The sequence below is a fragment of the Primulina eburnea genome, chromosome 13 (genome assembly GCF_022965805.1).
Source record: "Primulina eburnea isolate SZY01 chromosome 13, ASM2296580v1, whole genome shotgun sequence".
Lineage (NCBI taxonomy): Eukaryota > Viridiplantae > Streptophyta > Magnoliopsida > Lamiales > Gesneriaceae > Primulina > Primulina eburnea.
The window spans coordinates 8,456,224-8,466,474 of record NC_133113.1 but is presented as its reverse complement, the minus strand read 5'-3'; the positions used below and the strand labels follow the sequence as shown (position 1 = coordinate 8,466,474).

Genomic DNA, 10,251 nt, shown 5'->3' with positions numbered 1-10,251 from the left:
TCACTTGGCTTCAAGACCAGCTCTAGCCGTGTCCAGCCATGTAGAACCATAACCTCAACCCACCAAGTTCTTGTTCATGGCCAGGGAGTAAACAGACAAGAGTTGGAAGAAAAAAAATGCAAGGCTTGTCATGTCAAAGTTATTTGAACGTGCAAGTATGAAGGAGATCATGATATTTCATACAAATACACATATTACAGCATATTAACAGCGTGCATGATGAGAAAATGAGAATACAAGCGTGCCTTGAAGAATTATACGCAAGGAGATCGAAGAACGAGTGTCGAGGAAGCTCCGGAGAAATTTTTCTTGTAAGGGAAGGGCTTGGCCGAAGCTTTGCTCGGGTTTTGGTTGCTGAAACTGAGGGAGAATAGTCAGTGGAGGAGGGTGTCGGCTGATGAAGATGTAATTTGGTTTAGGGTGTGTTTTGGGGTTAATAAAATAGTATAATAAAATCTAATGGGCCATTAATTATTATTTAAAAAGTTAAAAAAGAGTTTTGAGTCTACTTAGTTAAAAGATAGACCCATCAAGCCCAAACACACTCCCAAAAAATATTTTGTTATGGTAAGTTTTTGAAAGTATTACCCGAGCCCTCAAAAAGACTTCTGTTTCGATAAAATTTGCGTATCGCTGAAAAATATGCTCTGACGGGTAAAAATACCCAACAAAACTCATTTCTTGAAAAATATATTTAAAACATCTTATATTAATTAATAAAAATTAATCATGTTATAAAAAAAAAATTTCCTGATAATTCACCGGTCTCCGTTCCTCGTTCGAGCGCGAAATGTAACTTAAAAATCATAATGCATGAACTTTTAAAATTTCATGAAATAAATTCTATCATGCAATAATTATGCATAAAAATAATAAAACACATAATTAAATAAAAATCTAGATTGCATGCAGTCTGGTTACGTGAATTAAATTCCCGAACCTTACAAAAATATATTTCATATTTCTTGTTTACGTTGTCCAAGTGAGTCGATCACAATTGTTCACGAGTTAAACTTGCTAGTTTGATATAGACAAATACAAAGCTTGAGCACCTTTGAGGGAACTCTCAAATTCGAGTGAAAATACTTGAGTGCGAGTAAATTTTCTTTGGAGTGACTGGTGAATATTTAAAGTTAGAAGAAAAAAAAAAGAGGAGAGACGAGTGAATTTTCTTTGAAGTGACCATGAGCATTCGTATAATGAATATCTTTTTATTCTACTAACGTTTTCCTGTAGGTACGATGTCCGAAAGAAAAAATGGAGAGGGAGATAGAAGATAGTTCGAACCATGGATTGTTTAATGTTCAAATGGAGGCGTTGTTTGGTCATTTCACTAGGATGATGAGGACCAAGTTGGAGCCCTTACATGAGAGAATGAGTATGCTTGAAGTTAGTAATAGTTGGAATAAGTCTTCAGCCTAAAGATTTGGGTAGAGGAGAAGACGATGAGAAATATGATTTAGGAAGTGACGAGGAGAGCTAAATCAAGAACTGGGGTAGGAATGGACGAGATAGAGGATTTGGTAGATGAAGAAGAGATTCCGTACGGGGTAGATAGAATGATGGGAATAGGAATGATGGTAATATGTGTAGTATTAAGATGAAAATCCCATCGTTTCATGGAAAATATGACCCGGAGGCATACTTAGAATGGAAAAAGAGGGTAGATTTTGTGTTTGAATGTCACCACTACTCCGAACAAAAAAATATTTGGTTGGCGGTGGTTGAATTTCTAGACTACGCTCATATTTGGTGGGATCAACTTGAGAACGACTAGGAGTAGATATAATGAGAGGCCTATTGAGGCTTGGGATGAGATGAAACGGGTCATGAGGAAGAGGTTTGTACCCAACCACTACTATAAGAATATGTTTAAGAGGTTGCATAAATTGAAGCAGGGTACGAGGAGTGTCGAAGACTACTATAAAGAGTTGGAAGTAGTAATGATTAGGATAAATATAGAAGAGGATAGTGAGGCGACGATGGCTCATTTTATTTGTCGATTAAACAGGGAAATTCAAGACCAAGTAGAGGTTAGAACACTACTTGGATATGGATGAGATGGTGCAAATGGTGATAAAGGTGGTGGAGCAACAAATCAAGATGAGAGGAGTTGGCACCACCACTCAAGTGGGGAGTGCATCAATGTCTTGGCATGCCAATGTTATTACACGTGAGGAAGGAAAGGGGGTGGCCAAGCCCAAAGCATAATTTAAGAAAGAGGCGCCTAAAAAAGGAATGCAAAATAAGTCTGAAACTCCTATTAATCGTTCTAGAGATATCAAGTGTTTTAGGTATCAAGGAATTGGCCATATATCTAGCCAATGTTCTAAAAAGAGGGTAATGATAATGAATTCTTATGGAGAGTATGAATCTGAGAGTGATAGAGATGACAATGGTGATGATGATAAGATTCATGAGTTGGAGGATCCTGAGGAGGGGTATGAGGCTGTTGTATGTGAAGCGTTAGTGACTAGGCATATCATGAGTGCCCAAGTCAAGGAGGAGGATACCAATCAAAAGGAGAACTTGTTCCATACGAGATGTTTTGTGAATGAAAAGGTTTGTAACCTTATTATAGATGAAGGGACTTGTATCAATGTGGCTAGTTGTGAGATAGTAGAGAAGTTGAATTTGCCTACTTTAAAATATTATCAACTGTATAGGATACAATGGTTGAATGAATATACCGAGGTGAAAGTAAATATGCAAGTTTTATTTGCGTTTTCAATTGGGAAATACGTGGATGAGGTGTTATGCAATGTTGCGCCAATGCATGCATGCCATATTTTGTTAGGGAGACCTTGGCAATATAATAGGAAAGTGACACATGATGATTTCAAGAATAGGTACCCTTTAGTCCTAAAGACATAACCGATTATATTACTTCCCTTGTCCTCAACACAAATTATATTATTTCCCTTGTCCTCAACACAAGTATTGGAGGACCAATTAAAGACAAGAGAAAGAGATGAGGCAAAAAAAAAAAAAAAGAGTGTTCAAAAGTGAGATGACTTCAGAGAATGAAAAATAATTTAAAATGGCCGAAAGAAAGAGAGAAAAAAAGAGTGAGATATCCATCAAAAGAAAAAAAATGAAAAAAAAATGAAATGAAATAAAAAGAAAAGGAGGACATTGAAAAAGAAAGGAAAATGGATTGAAGGCCCAAAAGAGTGAGGTCAAAATTTGCTTGTTTTTGGATAAACCACTTCAAGTATCTTTTCAAAAAAAGGTTTATTCTCATTTTGATGATATGACCGGTTCAATCCCGAGCATTGTTATTTCTTCTTTGCAGGATTCTAGTGATGTCAAGATGAAGAGGCGAGCAAGTGTTGATGGTGTGAGAATATGATGGGATGATCTATATGAATTCGAGAGGTATGATTTGCTTCCTTAACTTAATTTTGTGTTGTTTTTTTTACAAGAATTTGGGGAACGGGTTGCAAATTTGATGATTGAGGGACCGGTGTAAATTTATCCTTATTCTTCGACTGTTATGGATTTGAGAGTATTGATAAATTACATGTACCTATTATGAATTTTGATTTCTCACGAATTACTAACTTGGTGGGATTTGTTTGCTACAAGAGTTTATTTGCATTAGACTTAGATTATTGTGATGAGACAAGGGATTGCATGGATAGTACATACGACATGATCTATTTGCGTGACTTATATTTATTTGATGGTGGTTTTGGAAAGAACATGACTAAATATAAGAATTTTTATGTTCATGATAAATATATATTTAGGGATAATAAATTGTTCGTTTTATATTCATTGTATGAGTTACATGCTAGTGAGGCGTATTGTTGCAATTTTATCATTGATATAATGCATAATTATATGTGTTGGTTGTATATAAAACGAAATGTTGAGTGTGATTGTAATACATGCAGTGTATATGGGGGAATGACATGTCGACTATATTCTTATGTCGCTCATTGGTTATGTCTTATTCCTAGTAAGCTATGGTTGTACACGTGTATGAATTTTATCTTTGTGTTAACTAGGTCTTTGAAGGGAAAGAATATGATATTTGTGATATTTAATGATATTTTATCATTTGATGTCATTTGTTATTTGGTGTATGTTGAATTTGATGAGTAGATAGTGAAGGCAACCATGGCGTTAGGGTTCCAAGCGTTGATGAAGCACATGGGCGATAACACTTACAAACTTGAGTTTAAAGGTAAGTATGTTGATAAAATAGTATTTTTTATCGCTAACTTGCTTCGGTTTTGTGTAAGTAGACAAGATTTGAGGACAAATATTTTTGAAAAAGGGGATTATGATATGATTTGATCGGGCTTGACGTGTGGAATCAAGAGATTCAAGGAAGTATTACATGGACTCATGAGCAATTAAGAAGAGATTGCAAGCAAGGTGCCAAGTCTCGAAAGGTTCGTGATGCATGGAAGTGAGTTTGGGAGCCACATGATAGTTGTTCAAGTGTTAAATGATGAGGAGGACATAAGCTTCCATGCTAGGGCGGTCTTTTCTCGCGCCCCAGTGTGTATAATGCCAAAATTTGCATGCCGGTTAAATACCCAACCAAGGCCCATTTTCTAAATATTCCCTTAGTTACACCATATATTAAATAATTAAAAATAATTATTTAATAAAACTATTTTTCGTAAATATCACCGGTCTTCGTTTCTCGTTCGAGCACGAAATACCACTTAAAACCTTAATTGATGAAAGTTTAAATAAAACATGCACTAACCCACATGTCATGCAATAAACATGCATTAAATACATAAATATAATTAAACACATATTTTAAATAAAAACTTTAGATCGCATGCAGTCAAGGATACGTAGCTCGAATTTCCCATACCTCTTATACGTTCCTGGGGCTAGGGAGGTCCAATTTGCGCATCCTAGCGTCCCAGTTACTATCCCAAACATCGAAATCCAGAACCCTCCGAGCTAGGGCGGCCCAGTTTTCACGCCGCAACGCCGAAATTAGATTTTTACCTAATTTAGGTTCTAGATTATTTGAGAACTTATTTTTGAGTATCTTTTGATATGTAAACAATATATGGACGAAGATTGACACATTATTCAGATGATATTGAAGATACTACAAAATATTTTGAGTTTTTTCCCAAACTTTTTCAAAGCTTTTGCTTTGTTCATCAAAATCAAATTTTATACTTTGTGGCGTTTGTCGATCATTCTTACGCAAATTGTCAAAGACGAGTTCTTTGAAGGTTCGTTCTAGTGTTGATTGTTTATTTGTGGTTGTTTATTACTAAACCACGTAGTTTAGGCATGAAAATCACGCATTCCTTGACTCGAAAAATCGGGACACCAGAACACGAATTCCCAATCGTTATTGAATTCAGGGCGCGATTTTGATTAATCGTGTTTACCTTTCTTGCGTACGAGGATTCATACCACGACCTTATCTATAGAGGGTTAATGCTAGGAAATTGATATCAGCATGGTTCACCGGAGCGGCCGGGTCTTAGCCGGAACGGCCGTTCTGGAACGGGAACGGCCCCTAGCACGTCAAAGTTCCAGTTCAAAACGTTGAGTGTAGTGTCACGCCGTTTTGTGTCGTGAAATCGGCGATATCTCGGCCGGAACGGAACGGCCGGTGCGAATGTAACGGTTCGGCTGTTCAAAATGAATTTGGATGAGCTTATGGATGAAGAAGATTTGGACGCACAGAAGAAATTTGAAAACTAATGAGTTGGCCTGTGAGGACAAGACTAGTAAGAGTTAAAACAATGGACCGAGAGTGCCGAGAGTAAGGAAAGAGGAGTAAGAAAAGAGTGTCAGACAACTTGCAAAAGAATCAATAATTTGTATCAATAATTTCAAGTCTATCTTCCTATTTCATATTAAGAAATCGTAAAAATCATCTCTCTATTTAAAAACCTCTCTTGTTGCTGCGTTTCTCCTTTGTACACAAATATTTGTAATCTGGATTTGGAATCTTTTATTTGGATTTGGAAGCTAATTATCGACAAAGTTTAACTAAGGTGATATTTATTTTGAAGTATTTACGTTAATAATATCAATGTTATATATGTTCCACTAATAAATGTAGTTGATTATGATAAAAAAAAAGAAATTTTGTTAATTAATGTATTGTGGCCTTGTCGTATACTTAGTTAATTATGTATAATTCACTTAGTTAATCATTAGTTTTATTAAAAAGTATTTAAATTACGTTGATAAATTATCTGTAAAATTATAGAATAAATATTTTTGGTTGATATTGTCAATTTAGAAAGTGAAAAAATGAAGTGGGTTGTGAATTTGTAAATTTAAGTATTTTGTAGAATGGCTCCAAAACCCGATATTGGTTGGGAGTTCGGTGATATGGTAGGTGATAATCGAAAGACAGTAAAATGCAAATTTCGTGAAAAAGTTGTAACCGGAGGAGTTACGAGATTAAAAGAGCATATTGCACACGTTACTGGAAATGTCGAAACATGTTATAAATCTCCCAAGGAAATATCTTTGATGTTACGAAAACATCTCCAAGATTCGAAGGCAAAAAGAAATTTATTGAAAAAGAAAAAAGAAAAAGTATTAGAATCAATACATGGATTGGAAAGTGATAGTAGCAGTGAAGATTCTTCAGAAGATATTGAAACTCGATAATTGCGAAAAGTCATGAAGGAAAGCCGTAAAACAAGCGTTTTTGAGGAGGAAATGCGTAACCGACACGGTCTAGGTAAACAATATATAAACAATATTATTAATTCATGTGTACATACATTATTAATTTATTTCGCATGTCTAATCTTAAATTTTATAATTGTAGGATTTCCTGGTGCTAGTTCATCTTTTGGCCTAAATCCTGGTTTAAAAAGAGATATGCCTCGCAGCTTTAGTGTAAAAGATGGATCTCAATTACCATCAAAAGGGATTGACTCATTTATGTTTCCCTCAAAACGTAAGAGTATAAAAAATTGGTTTGCTGTTGAAAAAGTCAAAGAAGTTGGGAAAGCTGTTTCAAAATGGTTTATATACAATGCTATTCCATTCAATGCAGCAGATAGTGGACCATATTATCAATCCATGATTAATGCCATTGCAGAGGCTGGAACTGGAATAAAAGGTCCCTCAGGACGCCAAATTGGTGGGGTTTATTTACAAGATGAGGTGGATGAGATAAATAATTATCTGAATACATTAAAATCTAAATGGCCCAAGTACGGGTGTACAGTTATGTGTGATGGTTGGAGCACGCGCAACAAGCATCCGATCATCAATTTTATGATTTATTGTGATCGTAATATGGTATTTCATAGTTCAGTTGATTGCTCCAACAAAACAAAGACAGCTGATTTCATTTTATCTCTATTGAATAAAGTGATTGACGAGATTGGAGAAGAAAATGTTGTGCAAGTTGTTACTGATAGTGAAGGTGCAAATAAGGCTGCAGGTGCAAAATTGATGATGGAGAGACCACATTTGTTTTGGTCTCCTTGTGCAGCACATTGTCTTGACCTCATTTTGGAAGATGTTGGTAAGATGGAAAAGGTAAAAAAGTGTATTGAAAAAGCCAAACAAATCACAAGTTTCATACACAACAGTGATAAACTTGTGAATTTGATGAAAACATTTACCAATGATCGTGAATTGTTAAGACCAGGAATAACCCGCTTTGCTACAGAATTTATTTCTATTGAAAGTCTTGATGGCATACTTCAGATTTGAAGAGATTGTGCACTTCTGCGGAGTGGGAAGAAATCAATAATACCAGCAGAAGAAGAAAAATAGCCGAAAAAACTGTAAATATTATCATGGATGCAAGATTTTGGAAGAGAGCTCGTGATGTTTGTGCTGCAATGGAACCACTTGTAAAAGTTTTGAAACTTGTTGATCAAGACAAAAAGCCAACAATGTCACTTATCTATGAAGCAATGGATCGGGCAAAATTGGCAATAAAAGAAAATAATAAAGATTGGCAATCATATTGTGATGTCATCGATAATCGTTGGTACAATCAATTACACCAACATTTGCATGCTGCAGGTAACAATATAACTTATTTAAAGCATATAATCAAAGTCATTTATATATTTGTCATTCTAATTTGTGGTTATGTAAATGTTATTTCAGCATATTTTCTAAATCCATTACTTCAGTATTCTGGAACTTGTGTTTATACTGATGAGGTCAAACGAGGATTAAAGGTTGTAATAAAGAGACTTGAACCAGACTTAAGTGCGCAAGCTTCGGCGATGAGTGAGGTAGAATTTTTTTTCTTATTTTTCCTACTATATATTTGAAATATAAACCATAATGATTTTTTCTTATTCTTTCTTGTAGATTAAATTATTCACTGATCAGACAGGTGAATTTGGATCATCACTCGCAAAAATGGCTGTGAAAAAATCTCTCCCAGGTTTAGTATTTTTCAAAAGAATTTATAATTTACAAATGTATATAATTTTTTTTTTTGTATCAGCTGAATGGTGGAATGACTATGGTGACGATGCTCCACACCTTAGAAAAATTGCAATCAAAATTCTAAGCCAAACATGCTCATCTTCGGGATGCGAGAGAAATTGGAGTACATGGTCTCTTGTACACACAAAGCTTCGTAATCGTTTGGCTGTAGAGAAGCTGCACAAATTAGTTTATGTTCATTACAACATGCGGCTCAGGGTACGAAATTTGACATGTAGAAAAGAAGAAGATGACTGTTACAGTCCGATAGACCTCAATCACATTTTTCATGATGATGATATCTTAAGCGAGTGGATAAGGGATAATGAACCGCCGGTGTTACAAGATGACGATTTGGCATGGCTAGATGAAGGAATTCAAGAATTACATTCCGATGAACACAACACAACTACTAACGGTCAGAGTCGTGCAAAAAAGAATAAAAATGTTCAGAAGTCAACAAAATCAAAAGAAATAAGAATTCTATCTAGAGATGATGGAGAAGATAGTGATGATTCAGATGATGTAAATGATCAACAAGGACTTGGTAAGCATCATAGATCACAAGATACAACGCATGATCAAAGTCGTCATGATGACCATCATATCGAAGGTATGACATGGGCAGAAGGTGATGAGAATTATTATGCAACACAAGATACTGATCATGGTTATCGCCCTGGGATTGAGGAACAACGTCGCTTCTTGGCAAGTTTGTCAGAATTCTCTAGTGCTAGTGATAAAGAACATTCAGCTGGATCTTCTCGACCATATATGGGTGTACGTCGAAGAACATATAAGATGCCTCGGATTGGGGGGAAACCGGAAAATTCAAATGAGAGATAATTATGGATCGATGAGTTATAATTTGGACTCTCAACATATTGGGTATGATCCGATTGGAAATCAATCATCTGGATATGGATATTATGGTAATTATAGTGCTAGACATGATTCTTTTGATACATCAGCATCCGATACAAGTGGAATTAGACATCGTGGATTTGATTATGGATCGTCTCATTATATCGGTGATAGATACAATGAATCTGAGAGTTATTTTGATGGTGCTCACAATAGATTCCTAATCATTCATCATCTATAAGGAGCGGTTTTGGACGTCGTGGTCCTGAGTATGGATCTTCGAGTACGGCTGCTAGTTCTAGTGGATATCGTGGATTCGGGTATTACAGTCGACGTGACGAAACACTTTTACAGAGTCATTCATCTCATTCCAATGACCACTCATCCACCCAGTCAAATCAATATCCCTATGGACAACTTGGTGATAATTTATATCGATATCCACATGTTAGAAATCAATTTGATCAACTGGATACTCAGGGAGAAAATATTGATGATTTAGCTCCTCCCCGTCACTCCTCATGGTATTAGCTCTGGTAAGGTGTAATTTTTACGATATATTTTTTAATGTGCTAGTATTGTAAAATAATTTGTATTGAAGTATTAATTTTTAATGATTTTATATATTTTAATATAATGTAATTTATATATTTCTACAAAATTGATATAGGTCGTTTTTACGTGTTTTATTGCATTAGTTTAGTGTATGTTTTCATCATTATTGTGTGTGTTTTATGCATATTATGTCATTTTAGTATTAGCATTTGCATTTGATCATAGCTCACTTCAATTCTAAAATTTGCAGGTAAAATACGCAACAAGCCTTAATTGACTATATTATTTTATTTGAAATTTTTTGTGAAAGTTTTGCTCGATCAAAAATTTTACTAACATTTTGAATTAATTTTTTTTGTAAGTCCGCGCCGCGATTGTTCCGTGACGAAATATTGGAACTGGAACGGTGGTCGC

The 10,251-nt window shown here is 35.2% G+C and overlaps 2 protein-coding genes across 2 annotated transcripts; both read left to right on the top strand.

The window, feature by feature from the left end:
- Positions 1–2,238: 2,238 nt before the first annotated feature.
- Positions 2,239–7,683, top strand: LOC140810272 (uncharacterized). The gene is made up of 4 exons (XM_073168146.1): positions 2,239–2,562; positions 3,233–3,340; positions 4,111–4,192; positions 6,785–7,683. The coding sequence occupies exons 1-4, from the start codon at positions 2,239–2,241 to the stop codon at positions 7,681–7,683; spliced, it is 1,413 nt and encodes a 470-aa protein (XP_073024247.1).
- On the top strand, positions 6,565–9,997 carry LOC140809852 (uncharacterized). The gene is made up of 5 exons (XM_073167607.1): positions 6,565–6,694; positions 6,785–8,001; positions 8,089–8,219; positions 8,299–8,374; positions 8,438–9,997. Exons 2-5 carry the CDS (start codon positions 7,770–7,772, stop codon positions 9,262–9,264), a joined length of 1,266 nt encoding a protein of 421 aa, XP_073023708.1. The 5' UTR covers positions 6,565–6,694; positions 6,785–7,769; the 3' UTR covers positions 9,265–9,997.
- Positions 9,998–10,251: the final 254 nt, after the last annotated feature.

Excerpts from the sequence above, each read along its gene's own strand:
- LOC140810272 (XM_073168146.1), top strand. The coding sequence starts at position 2,239 with ATGCAAAATAAGTCTGAAACTCCTATTAATCGTTCTAGAGATATCAAG. Across the intron at positions 2,563-3,232 it reads GATGTTTTGTGAATGAAAAG|GTTTATTCTCATTTTGATGA; the intron begins GTTTGTAACCTT and ends TTTCAAAAAAAG. Across the intron at positions 3,341-4,110 it reads GGCGAGCAAGTGTTGATGGT|ATAGTGAAGGCAACCATGGC; the intron begins GTGAGAATATGA and ends TTTGATGAGTAG.
- LOC140809852 (XM_073167607.1), top strand. The coding sequence starts at position 7,770 with ATGGATGCAAGATTTTGGAAGAGAGCTCGTGATGTTTGTGCTGCAATG. Across the intron at positions 8,002-8,088 it reads CCAACATTTGCATGCTGCAG|CATATTTTCTAAATCCATTA; the intron begins GTAACAATATAA and ends ATGTTATTTCAG. Across the intron at positions 8,375-8,437 it reads TGTGAAAAAATCTCTCCCAG|CTGAATGGTGGAATGACTAT; the intron begins GTTTAGTATTTT and ends TTTTTGTATCAG.